We start from the raw sequence: 20975 nt of genomic DNA, 5'->3' as shown, positions 1-20975 counted from the left end.
CAGAAAACAAGCTTGCTCCCTCCTCCCTGTGGCTTCCTCTCACATATTTATACATGGCTGTCATATCCCCTCTCAGCCTTCTCTACTTCAGGCTTTGTAATACTACAACTCCCAGGAATCCATAGCCTTGAAGCAGGGCAGTTAAAATAGTGTCAAAGGTGTATTAATTGTATAGTGGCTCTGAAGCCTTTGTGTCACCGGAGGAGGGAACCGAGCTTTAGGGAAGGTACCCAATCGAATCAAAGGCTCCTCTCTTTCCTCCCGCTGATTGGGCGCTCTGCTTTGAATGACGTGCGCCGCCACGAATCAGGTAGCGTAAAGGGCCACGCGCTCCTGCGGGATTGGGAGAGCGCGGGATTTGAATCGGAGGAGGGCGCTGCGGTGAGGGGACGGAAGTGAGGAATGGCGCGACTCCGGAGGGCGCGGAGCAGACCGGGAGGGGAGTCCGGCGCCGGCCTGTGAGGCACCCCGGGAAGGCCACGCCATGGACCGGCGGAGAAGGCGCAACCGGAGGAGGTTCGTGGCCACCATGAGCGCCATCATGGAGAAGGTGAGGCCCGGTCGTGATGGGAAAGGCAGGGCCTGAGGCCTGGCTGCGTGTCTGGGCCCCTCAGAATTCACCCTTCCTCGCTTCTGAAGCGCCTCGGCCTTTGCTTGAGTTCCTGTAACAGGAGACTCTTTTCTGTGCCGTGTGGGGGGCATCTTACACTGTGGAGTTAATCCACTTTGACACCGCTTTAACTATGGAATCATGGGCGTTGCAGTTTTGCAAGGCCTTTTGCTCTCTCTGCCAAAGAAGGCTGGGGCCTCGACAAACTACAACTCCCAGGATTCCGTTGCATCCAGCCGTAGCAGTTAAAGCAGTGCCAAACTGCGCTAATTCTACATTGTAGACCATGCATAGGGAAACTTGGGCCCTCCAGGTGTTTTGGACTCCAACTCTCAATTGTGGGATCTGCAGTCCAAAAACACCTGGAGGGCCCAAGTTTGCCCATGCCTGCTGTGGATGGACCCGAGCTTTGCCTGTTTGGGATGCAAAAGTGATTTATGTATTTTTAAACAACAGTCCTCCATGAATTTTGAGGCATTTCTGGGAATCCTAGTCCCTCCCTTACTGTCTGGTGTGCAATATGAGGGGGGGAAATATACAGGTTCCATCCACATCCAAAGCTGTCAACAATCTTCACCACATTAGAGAATTAATCTACTTTAAATCCGGTTTCTGCCTTCTGCAGAATTCTAGGGTTTGTAGTTTAGTGATGCTGTTAAGTCTCCTCCCTAAACTACAAACTCCAGAATTCTTCAGGAGGAAGCAAACAAATATAAAGTGGATTCATTCTCTAGTGAGATGAGGCCCCGCAGCATTGGCTGCAATAATGATACCTTTTTCTTGTTTATTTTTTAACTTTTATCTCCTTTTCCTCCTGATATAGCAGGCAGGGCAGACTTGGGCCCTCCAGGTGTTTTGGATTTCAACACCCACAATTCTGCTGTTAGAAATTGTGGGAATTGAAGTCCAAAACACCTGGAGGGTCCAAGTTTGCCCATCCCTGTGATATAATATAGTTAATAGTACAATGTAATGCAATATAATAGTAATAATACAATATAATAACTGTATATTATATATTTTGTGTAATATAACTAATATTATTGCAGTATAGTGGTATAGTACAATATAGTCATAAATAATACTAATATTGTGCTATGCTAATAATATATATTGTATGTACATATTATATTGATCATGATATTGTAATACAATGTAATAATATAATTGTATAATATATAACATTGATCATTATGTTGTAATACAATATAGTAACAATACAATATAATAACTGTATATTATATATTTCATGTAATATTGCTAATAATATTGCAGTATAGTGGTGTAGTACAATATAGTCATATATTATAATATTGTGCTATGCTAATAATATATATTGTATGTACACATTATATTGGTCATGATATTGTAATACAATGCAATCATAATATAATTGTATAATATATAATATTGTTCATGATGTTGTAATACAATATAACAAGAATAATACAGCATAATAATATAATAATTATATATTACATGTAACATTACTAATAATGTTGCAGTATAGTGGTATAGTATAATATAGCAATATATAATACTAATTGTGCCATGCTAATAATATATTATATGTACATATTATATTGATCTTAATGTAATACAATATAATAGAAATAATAATAGAATATAATAATTATATATTACATGAAATATTTCTAATAATATTGCAGTACAGTGGTATAGTACAGTAAAGTAATATATATATAATACTAATATTGTGTTATGCTAATAATATAATATTTTGTATGGACATATAACTTGTAAGCCGCTCTGAATCCCCTTCAGGGTGAGAGAGGGCAAGGTATAAATATAGTAAATAAATAAACAAACTAATAAATAGAGTCTCAATAATAATAAACTTTATTTCTATCCCACCCTATCTCCTCAAGGGGACTCAGGGCGGTTTACAACATACAGCAGCAAATATCCCATGCCGTATATAAAGTGCTATCAAAAAAGCGAGTAAACAATCCTAAAACAGATAATCAACATCAAATCATGGTGAAACATTACTATAGATTATGTAAAACATGGCTAAAAGTCATGTGGACAAAACATCAGGAGTGAATGCTTCTGGAACATGGTCATACAGCCTGGAAAACTCACAGCAACCCAGTGAATCTGGCCATGAAAGCCTTTGACAACACATAGTACATTCATTACATAAATCCTATTTATGATATGGAAAGTAACACTTGGCTTTCTGGTGGATGGTTCAGTGTCCATAGCCTTTGTTTCACAAATGTATAAAATTATCCTCAGGATACATGTAAGGGGGTTAATGAAGCATAGGTGCATTTCATGCTTACACTTAAGTCTCATCTGCAAGAGATCTCATTATATACACCTTGTAATTACTATCTCTGTGTAATGTAGAAGTTAACTATCCTGTAACACTGGTGTGTTTTTGTTTTTCAAACCTAGTACAATGTCCCCTTTGACGATGATATGCTTGTCTCTATCAAATCATTGACTTACTCTACACTTGATGGTAAGTTTGATTTGACTGCAGTTTAATTTTCATTGGATTTTCAATCTATGTGATACAACAATATTCTGAAACCCATGGACACTGTGTGAATTCAAATGAAAATACATTAAGTTTTGTTAAAACATGCAGTGATCTTATTCCAGTGCACCAATATGTGTAGCCTTGAAGTTCCTTCTTTTCAAAGTCATTCCTATAACATCTGGGAAGGAGGGAACTGCAAAAACTGCTTCATTATGTAAAAATATTTTTATAGCAACATGTTCTCATATCCAAAACTTGAGGCAAAGAATTGGAAAGAATGCTAAACTCTTGGTACAGTTATAATGCTATTTTTTTTAAAAAAAAATAACATGGGTATATTTTTTCTTCTTTATGGTGATGATGGTAATATAAGGAAAGTAGTCACAACTGGCAATTAGAAATTGATCTGAGTTCTAGAAACTCTGAATCCTTTGCTGTCATTTACAATAACAGAACTCTTGGTGTACTCAGGTTCGGTTCAGACATGAAACTAGGAAACTACTGGTTTCTAGTGTGAGATTAAACTTCATTTTTCTGATTCATATGTCTTCATACAAGATTGTGAATTCTATCATAGTCTGGAATGATTCATGAAAAGAAAATAATATTAACCCTATAGAGAAGATAGTATTAGATTTTCTTTTAAATGAACCGTCATTTTGGATTGTGCTTAGCTCTCGCTTTAGTAGTTCTGACAAGGGCGTAATTGTCTTACATACATCAGTGTTGTTGAGCAAGTGGGCTTAATAACAAAAGACCCTCTTCATAAATGTCCAGCAGAGTAACTTAGAAGCAGCAGCATGACCCAACAACAGTAGCCCAAAGTGATAAAAAGAACAAAAACACACAGACCAATCTTATCTCTTCTATAGGAGGCTTTTCTTTGTAGTAAAATAATATAGTAGCACTATTTATAATAACAAGGTTTTCACAACACAAATAAAGTCTTTTATACTCTATTCTTTGCTTCTTCCTCATGCAGATAAACAGCCTCGCTCTCACAGCCTCTTCTCACAACTGGAGCTTCACACAGTAGCTTTTTACACACAGCAGCCTTTATACTGGAGCTTTACACATGAGGCTTGACAAGGCATTCAACCTGGAGCTTCTCACACCAAAGCTTCTCTCACAGACTGAGAGCCCTTCCACACAGCCCTATATCCCAGATTATCAAAGCAGAAAATCCCACAATATCTGGGTTATCTGAATCCACACTCAGATAATGTGGGATTTTCTGCCTTGATATTCTGGGATATAAGGTTGTGTGGAAGGGCCCTGAGACCTTTCTCCCACTGAGGTTTACCTCAAACTGACGACTACTAAGCTACAGGCACACCTGCTTATGTAGAACTGAGGCTTTTGCTAAGACATATCCATTTAACCCTTTCAGTGCCTGACTCAGATTTTTTAAAATAAAAATATCTAGTTAACTGAATGTTTCTGACAAGTGTTTGCTATGCACTCCTAGATGAAAAATAAAAAGTTGCATTTTGCGTAACTTTTCTCACATTCGATAATGGTGTCTCTAAGCGTGAAACAAACAGAGGCACACTATAACCAAGCACTCCACCAACAGGTCCTGTCAATATTTGAAACCTTCTGCTTGAACACTGCATTCATGATGATAATAGGCAGTTTCCAGTATTGTATCGTACTCTCTCATGACCAGGAAGCAAGACTAGACTAGTTTGGGGGAGGACATAGTGATATTGCATGAGTGTATTCAGTAGTATGCAGAACGTTAATGGCATTTAGCACTTCTGTCTCCTGTTGCTCTTATTGAGCATAGCACCATGTTTGTTTAACAAAATTGTATATAAATGACAATATTGTAATGATTTTTGTTTTATTTCTAGGGGAAAAGGTTTGGGGAGAAGAGTCAAGCTCTGAAATTATAGGTCGATCTTGTAAGGTATTTAAAAATGTGTAACTGGCAATGAATATATTCTTATGCATCCAATTTCTAGGTAATACTGTATTCTGTGTTGTGATAATGTTGAGAAATGAAAAAAACATGTCTGGAACCATACATTTTGGTCTACATGGTACTTGTTACTCTATTATTATTTTTACTATGAAAAACTGCAGCATGCCTTCAGAGGAAAAAAATGGATTTCTCATTATCTTTTAAATGCAAACTGAATAATATAACCCCAAAACACGTGCAATCTGTACAGAATTAGTTGACCTGAACACTTTTGTAAACAGGTGACTTTAACTTGGTACTAAAATAACTCTAGAGGGAAGGTATTCCACAACCAAGTTGCAACTGCAGAAAAAGGCCTTCTCCTATAGAATCGTAGAACCATAGATTTGGAAGAGACCTCATGGACCATCCAGTCCAACCCCCAGTCAAGAAGCAAGAAAATCACATTCAAAGCACCCCTGACAGATGGCCATCCAGTCTCTGTTTCAAAGCCTCCAAAGAAGGAGCCTCCACCACACTTCAGGGCAGAGAGTTCCACTGCTGAACATCTCTCACAGTCAGGAAGTTCTTCCTAATGTTCAGATGAAATCTCCTTTCCTTTACTTTGAAACCACTGTTCAGTGTCCTAGTCTCTAGGGCAGGAGAAAACAAGCTTGCTCCCTCCTCCCCTTATGACTTACCCCCACATATTTATACACGGCTGTCAGGTCTCCTCTCAGCCTTCTCTTCTGCAGACTAAACATGCCCAGTTGTTTAATTCACTCTTCATAGGACTTGTTCCCCATACCCTTGATAATTTTAGTCACCCTTCTCTGTCACCCTGTGGGAAGTTTCTTATCAACAAGATGCAGAATGGGTTGTTGTAGGTTTTCCGGGCTATATGGCCATGTTCTAGAGGCATTTTCTCCTGACGTTTCGCCTGCATCTATGGGAAGCATCCTCAGAGGTAGTGAGGTCTGTTGGAAGTAGGAAAATGGATTTATATATCTGTGGAAAGACCAGCGTGGGACAAAGGACTTTTGTCTGCTGGAGCTAGGTGTGAATGTTTCAACTGACCACCTTGATTAGCATTTAATAGCTTGGAAGTGCCTGGGGGAATCTTTCTTTGAGAGGTGATTTGATGTGCCTGATTGTTTACTCTCTGTTGTTTTGCTGTTGTAATTTTTGAGTTTTTTAATACTGGTAGCCAGATTTTATTCATTTTCATGGTTTCTTCCTGTCTGTTGAAATTGTCCACATGCTTGTGGATTTCAATGGCTTCTCTGTGTAGTCTGACATGGTGGTTGTGAGAGTGGTCCAGCATTTCTGTGTTCTCAAATAATATGCTGTGTCCAGGTTGATTCATCAGGTGCTCTGCTATGGCTGACTTCTCTGGTTGAAGCAGCCTGCAGTGCATGAAAGCCTTCGACAATACAAGATGCAGAATCATAGCTATAAAGATGGAGAATAAGGTTGGGGCAGTAACACTTCCCTGTTTGACACCTGATTCCATCTTAAATGGGTCACTTTGGGAGCCTTTGCTGTCCAAGACTGTTGTCATCATAGTGGAGCCACAAGATGTTCACAAATTTCTCAGAGTATCTGGTTTTTAGGAGAGCATTGCGATTCACTATGCAGAATGCCTTTGCAAGGTTAATGAATGCAATACACAGAAGTTGGTTTTGTTTGCTACATTTTTCTTGGAGCTGTCATGCAGTGATCATATCCACTGTTCGTCTGGAGAGGAATTCAGGGAGAGTGTCTTCTGAGATAGGTAGAAGGCAGTTTGCAAGGATTCTTATGAGGATTTTCCCAGCGGGGTTTAAAAGGGGGGTATCTCGATAGCTTCCACCAAAAAAATTATATTTAGGGCTTTAATGATATTGGCTAGAATTTTGAATTCAGAATGCAAATATATTGGCAATCAGTGCAATATTTTCAGAACAGAGTGAATGGAATTCCAGTGATCAGTCTAGTTTTTGCATTTTGCACTAGCTCTGGTTTCACAGTCATCTTAAAGTGTAGCCCAGCAGAGAGTGCATTGGGGTAGACTCATCAGTTAGTTACCAGTGCCTGGATCATTGTGGCTATACTATTTCTGCCAGGAAAGGCCATAGATCATGAGCCAATTGGAACTGGATCCAAGCGCTCCACGCCACCAAGTTCTTCTGAGCTTCTAGGGATTAGGATTAATTTTGGTTTCTTCATATTCACAGGGAATGCTCAATATAGGACAGGCATGGGCAAGCTTTGACCCTCCAGGTGTTTGGGATGTCAACATGTGGAAATGTTTCAAATCTTTTTGTAGATCCCTCTGTTCTTGGCCTGAACCTTCTGAGACACCAAAATTTGATTAATACCTTTCTTGTTTCTATATTAACCTGCAAAGATTACAAATATATTCTGTTTCATCATGTTTAAACTAAGGAAGACATCTCAGCAAAGGAACTTTAGTTGTATAGTGATGCCAAGTGAAAACTATGACAAGAGCATCCTATGCCTCCAACTAGCAAATGTACCCTATTTAATATTACTTAATAATAAGATGTGATTGTGCATTTGAAGACATTTCAAGCAAAGCATGCCATCATTGCATTTGAAAAATAAGATGTCCTTTGTCGAATCTAAGGAAGTTGTGCTACCCTTCTAGTCTGTCTTGGTCAGACCACACCTGGAATACTGTGTCCAGTTCAGAGCACTGCAATTGACAGATTTTGACAAGCTGGAATGTGTCCAGAGAAGGGCGATTAAAATGATCAAAGGTCTGAAGAACAAGCCCTATGAGGAGTGGCTTAAAGAGCTTGGCATGTTTAGCCTGCAGAAGATAAGGCTAAGATGAGATATGATGGCTGTGTATAAATAAGTAAAGGAAGTCATTGGAGGAGGCTTTTTTCCTGCTGCCCTGGAGACTAGAATGCAGAACAATGGCTTCAAAGTACAGGAAGATTCCACCTGAACATTAGGAAGAACTTCCTAACTATGAGAGCTGTTCAGCAGTGGATCTCTGCCCCGGACTGTGGTGGAGGCTTTCTTTGGAGGCTTTTAAACAGGCTGGAGGGCCATCTGCCGAGGTGCTTTGAATGCGATTTTTCTGCTTCTTGGCAGGGAGTTGGACTGGAGGGCCCACAAGGTCTCTTCCAACTCTATGACTCTAAAGTAAAACATAGACTGAAATATCTGTTTTTTAAACTTGCAGGTCACTGTTCAACGTCAAGAAAACATAGGTAAGAAAGGTTTTGAAACATAACTAGCTTTAGGTGGAGTATGATGATTTATTATCATTTTCTTCATCTTTTTCAGTATCTGTCTCCAAACCAAACCAAAGTTTTTACTATTTTTACAAATAGTAAAAAATTTTGATTGTAAATTGCTTTCTACTTAATACAGGGGTCCTTAAACTAAGGCCTAGGGGCCGGATGCGGCCCTCCAAGGTCATTTACCCGGCCATCGCTCAGGGTCAACCTAGGTCTGAAACAACTTGAAAGCACACAACAACAACAATCCTATCTCATCAGCCAAAAGCAGGCCCACACTTCCCATTGAAATATTAATAAGCTTATATTTGTTAAAATTGTTCTTTTTAATTATTGTATTGTTTTTAAGCGGGTTTTTTGCACTACAAATAAGATATGTGCAGTGTGCATAGGAATTCATTCATGACCTGGCCCTCTGTTTGGGGACCCCTGATTTAATATGACAGAGAACTCACGTGGAGGAAATAAGAGGTTGGTTTGCATGTGTGAACTGACCTTAAAGGAACATTTCTTTTCACCTGCATAAATCTAATCAAGAATTTTCCTTTTCTTCTAATTAAGAAACACAAAAGCAGCAGGCTTCTGACTTTCAAAACGAGGAGTGTGACGCCTATAAGGTATGTTTTGGTAAATAATTTAACAACAGAAAATCGTACCCTACCTCTGTTCCATGCAATGTATTATATGTATATCCAAGCCAAGAGGGGAGCAGTTGTTTATTTTTATTTATAACCCAAAACTAGAATTTAAGAAAGCTTACAATTGTAAACAAATATAATTAAATTTACAAGACATCAACATTAAAATTAAACTCAACACTAAACATTGTTTTGAATATAAAAGTAAGAAAAATTAAAAGTAGTATTTTTAAAATTGCATTCAGAATACTCTTAAAAGTTGTTTTCTTAATAACACTTTCCATGTAATTTTAGTGTGTTTTTTTAAAAAATAGTACTTCATTTGCAATAGTTTAGAAATTACTTAAATTTTATAGATGTGTGCGGGTGTGTGTGTACGCAATTTTGAAATAGATGTGCTTGTTAGGGCTGGGCGATTTCATTCGTTAATTTCGTAATTCGTTATTAATTCGTTATTTTTTTATAACGAAGCGAAACGATTTTTTTCAATTCGTTTCGTAATTGTTTCGAAATCAATTCGTAATTGATTCGAAATCGTTTTGTTATTATTTCCGCATGTCTGGTGCAAGTTTTAGGGTTGCTGTTTGTTTTCTCAGTGGAAAAAAAAAATCACACCAACAGTCAACAACAGAGGGAGAGGGAAGCTTCCTGTCCCATTTGGAGGTTTTTTTAGCGTATTGCGCGATCGCGCCCGCCATTAACGAATCGATTCATAATTGTTTCAAAATCGATTCGTAATTGATTCGTAATTTACGAAATTTCGTAAATATTGAAAAAAATTTGAGGAAAATTTCGGAATTCTTTTAAAAATTGAAACGCAAAAACCCCCTAAAAACGAATCGAGTTTAGAAACAAATTTTTCCGTGGTTGCCCAGCCCTAGTGCTTGTTCTACTAATACTCAGCATTTGAAGAATATAATCTTAAATTGCCTTTCTTTCCCAGTGAGGTATGAAGACATTTATTAGAAACTCCAACATAATGAAACTTTAGTATCTTTAAACATATATTTCCCAGCTAATCAGGATAATTGCCAAAAGTTGGTCAGTGAATAAAAAATAAGTGACAGTACTGCAGTATAATGAAAACTTTTGTGTGGGTGAGTATCTTTAAAAATGCTCACATGTTTTCAAAAATGGAGAAAGAAAAATACATTCATTTAATTGGGTGAATGGGCAGTTTTCTATTATAAATAGTGAAATTTGAATACTGTAGCTGAGTTGGAACAAAATGTTGTTTTTGTTTTCATAGAATATCAATATTTTAGTCTAATCTTTAAACTAATATTTGTTTTTAACAGTCATTTGAAACAGAGCTGTGTGGAGAGAGTCATCTTAATACAGGTATGGCAAATTAAAATAGAATAAAATGTTCTTTGTTTTCTTCCAAGTCTGATTGTTCAAATAATGCTTTAGTAAGTTTTATCTGAAATAACTAGGTCTAGCATTCTACATTAGCTGCTTTGTGAAATATGCTTAACTAAGTTTAGTTAACTATCGTATATGCTTGAGTTTAAGCCGACCCGAATATAAGCCAAGGCACCTAATTTTCCCCACAAAAAATGAGAAAACGTATTGACTCAAGTATAAGCTGAGGGTGGGAAATGCAGCAGCTACTGGAAAATTTCAAAATAAAAATAGATACCAATAAAATTACATTATTTTAGGCATCAGTAGATTCAATGTTTTGAATATTTACATAAAACTGTAATTTAAGATAAGACTGTCCAATTCTGATTAAACAATTATTCTAACCTTCATCAAGGTAATGTGCTTATGTATCCTTGCAATAATAATAAAGAGAGTAAAATAATAAATGTAATAATAAAAATAGAGTAAAATGATAAATGTAATAAATAGATAAAATAATCTAATATCAATAATCAAGAGTAAAATAAATGTAATAATAAAATAGAGAAACATTATAAATATCATAATAAATGTAATAAAATAATAATACAGTAATGTAATGTAAATGTAATAATAATAAATAGAGTAAAATATTAAGTGTAATAATAATAATAATAATAATAATAATAATAATAACAGCAAAATAATAAATAACTGACTCGAGTATAAGCTGAAAGGGGGGGGGGGCGGTTCAGCCTTAAAAAAGGGCTGGAAACCCCAGCTTATACTTGAATATATACGGTAAATTCTAATGATCCAAGTCCCTAAAAAGTCATGTTCCAAATGCCGGCAGCTGATTCCAAGTTACAATCATAGCAATAGTGTCATAGTTGTGACTAAGTAATGATCATGAATATGAGATGGTTGCCATCTATATACTAAGTACCTGCCTATTAACATGTCAATTGCTAGATCCAAGTAGCTGTCTAAATGGAACTAAAGAGTCATTTCAAACAACTATATTTATCCAATGTGTCTTTTTTCCCTATCACACCCCCTTCTGCCCTTTGTTGTTATCATAAACCAATAGCAAATGAAATTTTCCCTAACTAAAAGAAAAGTTATTACAGAAATAACTTTTTCTGTAATAAAGTTATTACAGAAAAAAGTTATTACAGTAATAAAAGTTATTACAGACTGGCTTTTCTTTAGCTGACATGGAACAAACTTGACTGCATCACTATCCCTTTACTTTTAATGTTGGCATTGCCAGCTGTTCTGCAAGTCATGCATGTAAGCCTGCCTTTTCTGTTATTGCTCTTCTTACATGGAGAGTCACAATCTGAAAATGGGAACCTGTAATGCGGATGAAGATTCTCCACACAATTGGAAATCTTTTAAAAAACAGAATTCAAAATCCTGTGTTGATCATCTGTTTTCTTCAGGTTCTTAACTCTTCACATGTAGAGAGCAATGATGAAGGGGGCAGGGCCTTTGTGTTCTTATCACTTTTTTGTGAATGCTGGGTACGGCTATATAATTATACATAGATGACATGGCTTCAAGTTCTTTCAGCGAGTTAATTCTCCTTAAAATATTGACTTGCTAAAGAAATGGGGGGGGGGGGTTCTTTAAAATGACGATAACATGTAGATATTAGTTATCCTGCCTAAAACATTTCTTGATGAACTTTGAACTGTAGATCACCAGAGCAATGTTGAGCTGTCATCCATTAAAAGACACATGGAAAGCATATCTATCAAGGTAACATTTCTCTATATTTCAAGGTGAACTAATGTTTTGCTTAGATGCTTTTGCCTCCTCCCCAAATGCTGTTCTTTGAAAAGTGACCAAAAATAAGACCACCTGGAGAAATTGTTTTTCAGATTATAATGCTTATAATTTTCCAGGGAAATGTAAAATAAAAATACAGAGCTTTTATGAGCCTTTTTATTATAACATTGTATAATCTAACCAGAAATCTTTATCATCACCGTCTACAGCAAAAAGTATCCCACTCTTATGTAATAGAAAACCTAAGATGGTATATGTAATATAGGTTCTTTCTGGTCTTACATCACATATATTGTTTTCAGATTTCAACCATTTGTTAGAAAACACTACTTCCATTTGAATCCATTTAGTGTCTGTCTTAGTTCTTATTCAGTTCCTTTCTAACCACTACACAAGTAAATTCAATAATAATAATAATAATAATAATAAACTTTATTTATACCCCGCCACCATCTCCCCCAACGGGGACTCGGGGCGCCTTATATGAGGCCAGGCCCAACTAACAAATTACAACAGAGTAAAACCAGAAACAACAAACAACAACATCATAATTACATAATAATAAAAGAAAAAAACATATAAATGCATTAGCAATATAAAATTACAATAGAAACTTTATCTGTTGTAATAGTCTAACTTTTCTTAGAATTCTAAGTTTAGCTTGTACCTATTCATTGACTACGAAGACACACTTATTACTGAGGTGAACCTCCCAGAAGTAAACTTGTATTACTGGCATCTAAAAATCTTCAGTTTGTGATTATAGGTTGGTAAATGTATTCTTGTTGCTGCTTGTAATTAATTTTAATTATTCACTGTTTGTCAAAATATATTCTGTTTGAATCTAGAATATGCTAGTTGAAATTGGGTTAGAATTGAATAACAATGAAAACTTTGAATTATCAGTGATTCTGTGGGAATGAAGTTCAGTGTGTTGTCGAAGGCTTTCATGACCAGAATCACTGGGTTTTTGTGAGCTTTCTGGACTGTATGGCCATGTTCTAGAAGCATTCTCTCCTGACATTTTGCCCACATCTATGGCTGGCATCTTCAGCGGTTGAGGGGTCTGCTTGAGGCAAGTGTTAATGTTTCAAATAGCCACCTTGATTAGCATTTAATGCCTTTCAGCTTCAAAGCCTGGCTGATTGCTGCCTGGGGGAATCCTTAGTTAGGAGGTGTTAGCTAGCCCTGATTGATTCCTGTCTGGATTTCCCCTGATTTTTGAGTGTTGCTCTTTATTTACTGTCCTGATTTTAGAGTTTTTAAAAAACTGGTAGCCAGATTTTGTTCATTTTCATGGTTTCCTCCTTTCTGTTGAAACTGTCAACATGTTTGTGGATTTTAATAGCTTCTCTCTGTAGTCTGACATGGTAGTTGTTAGAGTGGTCGGTTCATCAGGTGCTCTGCTATGGCTGACTTCATTGGTTGAATTGGTCTGCAGTGCCTTTCAAGTTCCTTGATTCGTCTTTGGGCAATGCCGCGTTTGGTGGTTCCTATATAGACTTGTCCACAGCTGCATGGTATATATAGGGTAGACTTCTGCAGATGTGAGAGGATCCCTCTTGTCCTTTGCTGTACATATCATTTATTGGATTTTATTAGTGAGTCTGCAGATAGTTTGTAAGTTGTGTTTCTTCATCAGCTTCCCTCTGTGGTCAGTGGTTCCCTTAATGTATAGTAAGAACATTTTTCCTCTGGGTGAATCTTTGTCTTTACTCTCGTTGCTTGTTCTTGGTCTTGCATAAAGTTCAGGTTACATACTCTGGATCCAACCTTTTGCATAATCAAAATAACTAAATTTTATTTATTTTATAACAAAGAAGAGTATTCCTCTCATGTGCTCTTCTGGATCACCTATGAAGAATAAATGCAGAGTGGAAATGGACTTGTTGTTGGAGGAAGGTAGCAGCTCTGCTCCGAAAGTGCTTACGGTAACAACTGTTCTTTTCTTTTCTTATTAAAATGTTTTTCCATATACAGTTACCATTGCTGATTGTAATGAATGGTATGATTTCAGTATAACTACGGCATACTATATGGACTTCCCATTTATTTCTATTGGAAGTCCAATATCTGCACATCCATCTCAAATGTGTGCACAGATCTCTTGAAATGGATGTAGAGGCCTTACATATAACAGGTGTGGGCACAACCTTCTGAGCAGTAAAAACGTAGGCCCCTTCTACACTGCCATATAATCCAGATTATCAAATCAGACAATCCACATTACCTGCTTTGAACTGAATTATCTGAGTCTACCCTGCCATGTAATCCTGTTCAAATCAGATAAGTGGGATTTTATATGTCAGTGTAGAAGGGGCCTTAGTGAACTGAAGTAACTTCTGTTTACTTGAAGTGAAATCCGGTTCAATTTATTCACATGCCTACCGGTAGTTCAGACACATCAGTTTGAAATGGGATGGCAACTGTCTAATCTCCTTGGGAAGTCTTATAATAACGAACATCTAGTGGTAAATAAGATGTATGTCACAAATAAAAATAGTTGAACTATTTTACGGACACAAGCCATTCTGGAAATCTATTCTCCATATACTAAGTGCCTTCTTTGGGGATTTGTACTTAGGTTGTGAGAACAAAAACAATGGATTGTCACCAGCAGCCTCCTTTCCAAGATTTAGATGATGTCTCCTTGAGTGGTGAGTATAATAACAAAATGTGAAATATTTTGGTAAAAAAGCAAGTTCTTAAAGAGAAGTAAATGTTTTGATGAAATACATTGAAGTCCTAAATCCTGTTGTTAGTTGTAACTGGAATAAAATTATTGAATCAATTGGATTTATCTACATGTTGACTCACCCTTCAGAACTGATTCAGTGGATCTTTTTCTGGTTGGGATTAACCAAAGAATAATAAAGCAAATTTTATAGTATTGAGCAGAAAATATTGCATGTCCAATTAATTTAATAAAGAAATGGTAATCATTTCTTGAGAGTCATGCTAAGATTATTCTAAGACACAGTTTATTGATTTTTTTTTAACTTATCTGCATTTAATTAAGTCAGATATTGGTTGGAAAACAAACTTTGCCAAAAATACAAAGTCCAATAAATTCCTCATTTGCCTTGCAGACAATTTTATTAATATCAAGTCAATATAGAGTTTATGGTATAGTTTAGGGTACAGTATTAGGCAGACTTGTTTTTTGTTAATAACTCAAACAGCCAGAAACTACATTTATTTGTCACTCACCTGTCTCCATGGTGCTGGTTAACCAAGAGTTTACTGTATATATAGTGGGCGGTTTCCCCCATAAAGTAAATCTATATTATTACCTTTAATCCAAATGTAGCCAAGATAATGGCCCCTTATGAAAACATATAGAAAATAGCTAGTTTCACAGTGTCAAAAGGGATGAGAATGATTGCTGGGTTGCTGTGAGTTTTACGGGCTGTATGGCCATGTTCCAGAAGCATTCTCTCCTGACGTTTTGCTCACATCTATGGCAGGCATCCTCAGAGGTTGAGAGGTCTGTTGGAAACTAGGCAAGTGAGGTTTATATATCTGTGGAATGTCCAGAGTGGGAGAAAAAACTCTTGTCTGCTTGAGGCCAGTGTGAATGTTGCAATAAATAATCTTGATTAGCATTTAATGGCCTTGCAGCTTCAAAGCCTGGCTGGTTGCTGCCTGGGGAATCCTTTGTTAGGAGGTGGTAGCTGGCCTTGATTGATTCTTGTCTAGAATTCCCCTGCTTTTTTACTGTCCCTCTTTATTTACTGTCCTGATTTGCGAGTTATTTAAGACTCTAAAAAACATTAAGTGGAGCCTATTATAACCTCGTATTTTAAAATTTTTGTCTAATAGGCCATCCTGATGTGGTCCTAAAGAAGGAAATGCTGTCTTCAAATGGACATTCTACATTGTTGTGTCATCAGCAGTCTGACCCAGATACCTCAAATTTAATCAATAGGACCATGGTCCCTAGAAATCACTCCCTTTGGGGGAATAACGATAGTGGATTCAGTAGCTTTTTGGAAATGTATGAGTCTGCAGATGAACATTGTTCTTGGAATAACGTCACAATAGCAGATTTGTATCCAAACATGGTGAAGACACTTAGCAGACTGTGGCATAAAGCCTCTTTTAGTTCATTAAACAGATCGAACAAATATGAGTATCGGCACCTGAAGAAAGGAAAGCTTAATACTAGCAAAGAGATAATAAGGAACATCAGACGATTAAAGTTGAAATCTAGCTTCACAATAACAGATGAAGAACAGAAGAAACATCAACTGCCTATGAGAAATATGAGAAGTAACAGTCCTTTTGATGATTGTGAGCATCAAACCGGGTTTTCAGAGCACTATGTGACTAGAGTGGTGTCTTCATGCTGTGATACAAATAGCATGGAAATAAACTCTTCTGGCTTCGTGGAAGAGCATACGTATGCTGAAGATGTGGGACAAAATGGCACAGAAACTCCCATTTCTCCTAGAACTATTTCTCCAGATGAAACATTTCTGGTCAGAAGACCAAAATGCACACCATTATCTTCAGACTCTGTAGAATTGAGCCATTCTCTTGAGGTGTCTTGTGCAGTTGACAGTGCAGATTCGGGAGGGGTATTTAATCTAACAATTGAAGATAAACCTGTGGAAATTAACACAAGCGCATTCAAGAGTGCCTCATATTTAAGCTTGTCCTTTAATGATACTACCAATTCCAATTTGCAAAACAACAACCCTTCTCCAGTAAAAACTTCAAGTACATTACTGGGGAAGCATGAAAATAAAAGACTCAATAAAGCCATTTCATTACAGCGGAGTTATTCACTATCATCGCTTCCTGTTAACCGAAGTCCCAGGAAAGCGCATCAGAAATGTGAAGATGCATTTGAAAAAATGTATGAGGAACTGTGTTCTCCAATATTACACAAGTCGCTTACGTTTTCAAATATGCGTGCAAGTCCACGGAAGTCTGCAAAATTACGCACATCTAGTTTTAATGGTGTGTCTTCAGAACCCCATCAGAAATGTAACAATACATTTGATAGCATATACCAACAATTGTGTTCTGGAGAGTTTCCCAAAAGTCCGACATTTCTGAGAGCAGAAAACCTTAAAAGAAAGTATGAAGGATTACGTATGTCTGAAACTGTAAATGCTCTCATTAATTCCCCAGTAAGAACTGTGTCAGTAGTTTCCAGAATTAAAAGAGCAGCAAACTTCTTCAGTGAGGACTTGAAGTATTCACCCGTAAAAAGATTTAAAAACATATCTGATAACCCTTACGTGATTTGTCAAAAACTTCCTTCCTGGAAAAATAATCTTCAAAAAACTGACATGACTTTCACAGTGTATACCCCTAATATGAACTGTTGGACTTCACAAATGGTAAGGACATGCTTTCTATGATAAAAGTCGAAATCACACTGATATGTCTACCCAATGTTTTTTTTTAAAAACCCAAAACTTGGTTTTCAGTCAAAGTTAATACACAACAGCATTAGTATTTGAATACTAGTACAAGCAGTCCCTGAGTTACAGACATACGGCTTACATATGACCCGTAATTAAGAACAGGGGTGAGACAACAGCAAGCTAGATAAAATCTGCCCCTAGAAAGGGAAATTTACTGCTTTAAGAGTTGGGGGGAAATCTCTGCTGAAGTTTATTAATATTGTAATAGGAGTTTACTAATATTGATTATCCCTAATCCCTGTATATCCATAATCCGTATTGTAATACTGCATCATTTTAATGACTGAATGCATAATTTCCAGGATTCTGGATTCCCTGTGTCTTCGAATCACAGGTTTCTGACTTCTCCAAGCACCAATAGGACAGGTAGGCTCTTCGATACTCAGTAGATGTTGCCTTGAGGGTGAACCCTCCACATCAGAACATGATATGGATGATGGTTGACTCAATGTTGCCAGTTTTCCAGTTTCTTTCAGTTGTGTTTCTCTCCTTTCCTATAATGAAAATGGAAATCACAGCTACAAAAGCTGTCTGAAAAATGGGTTTGGACATGGAGTCAATATTGACTAGAGAAAACTGAAGAAACTAAGATATTAATAGAAAGTATTGAAATGTATTTTATTGCTATTATATTTATTTATACCCCGCTTTATCCACTCAAAGGGGATTCAAAGCAGCTTGACATTAAAGCATTACTATACAATTTAAAATATGCAAAAAATGCAAACATTAAAATTGAATTAAACTCATGCAGCACTTAAAAAAATACAGTAAAAACCATCACACATTCATATTGTTTCTGTTTACATAGCCTGCTTTTTTGTTTTTGGTACAGGATTTTTTTTAAAAAAATCAGAGTTTGATTCATTTTTATTTATATGCTTTGCTATGACAAAAGGCTTCATCTTTTATCTTTTAAGATACCTTTACTTCCAAAATTCTTAGTGGGACATTTACTTTATTTGTCACATCTAACTTCTTCACAGAATCCAGGATAGCAGATGTAAATGAGAATATTTCCAGCAGTTTACCAAGTTGTGTCTTTCTTGGAGGACCACAAAACTGTACAGTAAAGTAAGTGACACCTGAATTTTCTTTTAGTTTCCAGTTGTTGTCTCTGTCCATGGAGAATATACAATATTGTCTCTATCCATGGTGAAGATACAGATATGGAGAATAAACAATAATTGTAAAGAGGTTCTTATTAACTACATCCTAAAACACTAGAAATACAGATTTTTGTCTTATTCTAAGACTTGCCATAAATGTGTTTAATAAAAATCGTAATAGAGAATCATTAGTCTTTATGTTATAGATATTCATATGCAACTGATTTTTTCATATTTTCTTTAAGCCCAAGTGTCCCGTAATTGCTGCAGACTCTTACAATTTTAATCAAATTTGTTATATTTTAATTGTATTTTAACTTTATATCTACACACGAATATTTCTTTTGAAATTTTTGTATTTGCTTTGTTTTAAATTGTCATTAGACTATGTAATTCTTGTCCACCTTCAGTCCCCACAGGGGAAAGGTGAGGCATAGATAAAGTTAATTAATAACAAATAAATAAGGAGCTAAAAGGAGGTGTTGATATCAGTGTGCCAAAATTACAAGTGTGCTTGTTTGTTTCAAAAGCTAAAACGTATTTGAGCTTGATGCCACCTTTCTATATGACCAAATGAGCAAGTTTAGGTATGTGTGTTATTGTATCATTTTGAAAGGCAGATGCATAGTGCTAACATTCTAATTTAGCTCAACTCTGCCAAAGTTTAAGAGTTGGTGCAATAATGAATTTAAAATTATTAACTGTGGTGTTGTGGTTGAATACTGTATTCCTTAGCTAATACACTCTGAATTTGACTGTCTTTTGTTTGGATTTCTTTGACATGCTAGTGCATTAATTATTTATGGAAATGGAGAGAGGCGGTATGAGCATTTTTCCCTCTCTGCAAAAGAACAGTTGAAAGAACTTGCTTGTTGACAGTGCATGTTCAGATGCCTACTTTCTAGAACACTACTTCTTAAACTGTGGGTCCTGGCCCCAAATGAGTCCCCTTAGTTCAGTGTTGGGGTCTCAAAAATAGCTACCTAGTCCTTCAACTGTACTCCATAAAAAGAAAAATCAGACTGTTATCAAGTTTTGCAATGCTGATTTATTTGCATTAATGCTTGATTTTAATACATTAAAATTATAAGGTTCCCTTGCATATCCTTGCAAGGGAACCTACTTTATATACATGTATACGTAAATTTGTAAAAGTTTCTCAGGCAGGAATGGCTCCCAAGTCGAAACAGTTTAAGAAGCCTTGCTCTAAGATAGTTATTGTTCTTTGTTTCTTACTGATGATGATCTCTTTTCTAGGGTTTCCAGTTGCTTGAACTACAACGATAAGCAAATGAGAAGTGAAAATACCCAAGAACTTTTATGTAAAGATTATGAAGTATCACCTCTGCAAAGATATGCAAGGGAACCTCATAATTTTTAAGCAAAAGCATAACTTAATTGTATCCATAGTGCCTTTTCATGCAATAAAGGAACATTGTCCCAAATGGGTTTTTCATGACTTGAAGCAGAAATCACTCCCCTTAATCTTGTAACCCAGAAGCTCTGTTTACAGAGGATGCAAGAAGAGCATATGTTAAAAGCATGCAGAGGCTATAGAAGGAAGAGGGGGCTCTGAGTACTGTGTTTCATGAGGACTGAATCCAATCCTTTATATTTATGCTTTGCCATTCAAGAAAAGAACAACCTCTCAGCACTTAACTACAGACCACATCTATAGCATTGGGATAATCCTATTTTTTTGCTTCAAGAGCCCATGAGCCATTTGGCTTTTTAAGAGAAAGCGATATTCCTCCTGAAAGCTTATCAAACTTAAGTATTCTTTATTGGGAACAGATCATTTTGTACATAGTTTGTACATAGCTTTAGCTATTTTGCTTGGCAAATCAAGATGTACTCTTAATCTATAATGTTCTATAACAGGCTATTCAAATGAGTATAATTATTTTGGTGAGCACCAGTTTTAGAAGATCCAGAGCATTATTTTACTGCTGAAAGTACTAGATTTGGAAAGAAAAATTGTATATTTCAAATCTGATTTTTAACATGTTGAGGTGCACATTTAGGTACTTGACAGTTGTATATCTTTATTGCCTAATAAATCTTTATATATGGTTACATTATATACCATTAGCAGGTTAATGTTGTATCTGGGAGTTTTCTAGGTAATAAGCAGCTACTTACATAATCTTACTTTCTGTGTTGTATTAGGGGTGGGAGGGAATCGGGGAGAAAATTAATATTATCTAGAAAAGAATGGACATTATACAATATTTTGAAAGGTTAGAATGCAATTTTTGGTATGTATTTAAAAAAAACTTTGTGAAAACAACCTGGATGTTAAAATGGTAAGTATAAAAAGGTTAACCGGAAAGTAAGGTTACAAGGCACGTCACTCTCATGGTAAAT

At 36.3% G+C, this 20975-nt stretch overlaps 1 protein-coding gene across 2 annotated transcripts; it reads left to right on the top strand.

The window, feature by feature from the left end:
- The first annotated feature begins 349 nt into the window (after window positions 1-349).
- HJURP (Holliday junction recognition protein) lies at window positions 350-20691 on the top strand. 2 transcript variants are annotated; one of them, XM_067466644.1, is made up of 13 exons: window positions 350-550; window positions 3035-3101; window positions 4979-5034; window positions 8225-8252; window positions 8844-8899; window positions 10219-10261; window positions 11970-12031; window positions 13885-13992; window positions 14646-14718; window positions 15884-17412; window positions 17802-17865; window positions 18486-18573; window positions 19866-20691. In XM_067466644.1, the coding sequence occupies exons 1-13, from the start codon at window positions 485-487 to the stop codon at window positions 19987-19989; spliced, it is 2364 nt and encodes a 787-aa protein (XP_067322745.1). In that variant the 5' UTR covers window positions 350-484; the 3' UTR covers window positions 19990-20691. The 2 variants fall into 2 exon arrangements, with proteins under 2 accessions (XP_067322745.1, XP_060626640.2); XM_060770657.2 differs by having other exon boundaries at window positions 13882-13992.
- Window positions 20692-20975: the final 284 nt, after the last annotated feature.

Source organism: Anolis sagrei, chromosome 3 (genome assembly GCF_037176765.1).
Source record: "Anolis sagrei isolate rAnoSag1 chromosome 3, rAnoSag1.mat, whole genome shotgun sequence".
Taxonomy (NCBI): Eukaryota; Metazoa; Chordata; class Lepidosauria; order Squamata; family Dactyloidae; genus Anolis; species Anolis sagrei.
Note: the sequence above shows the minus strand (reverse complement) of the source record. Positions and strands in the feature narration are given on the sequence as shown.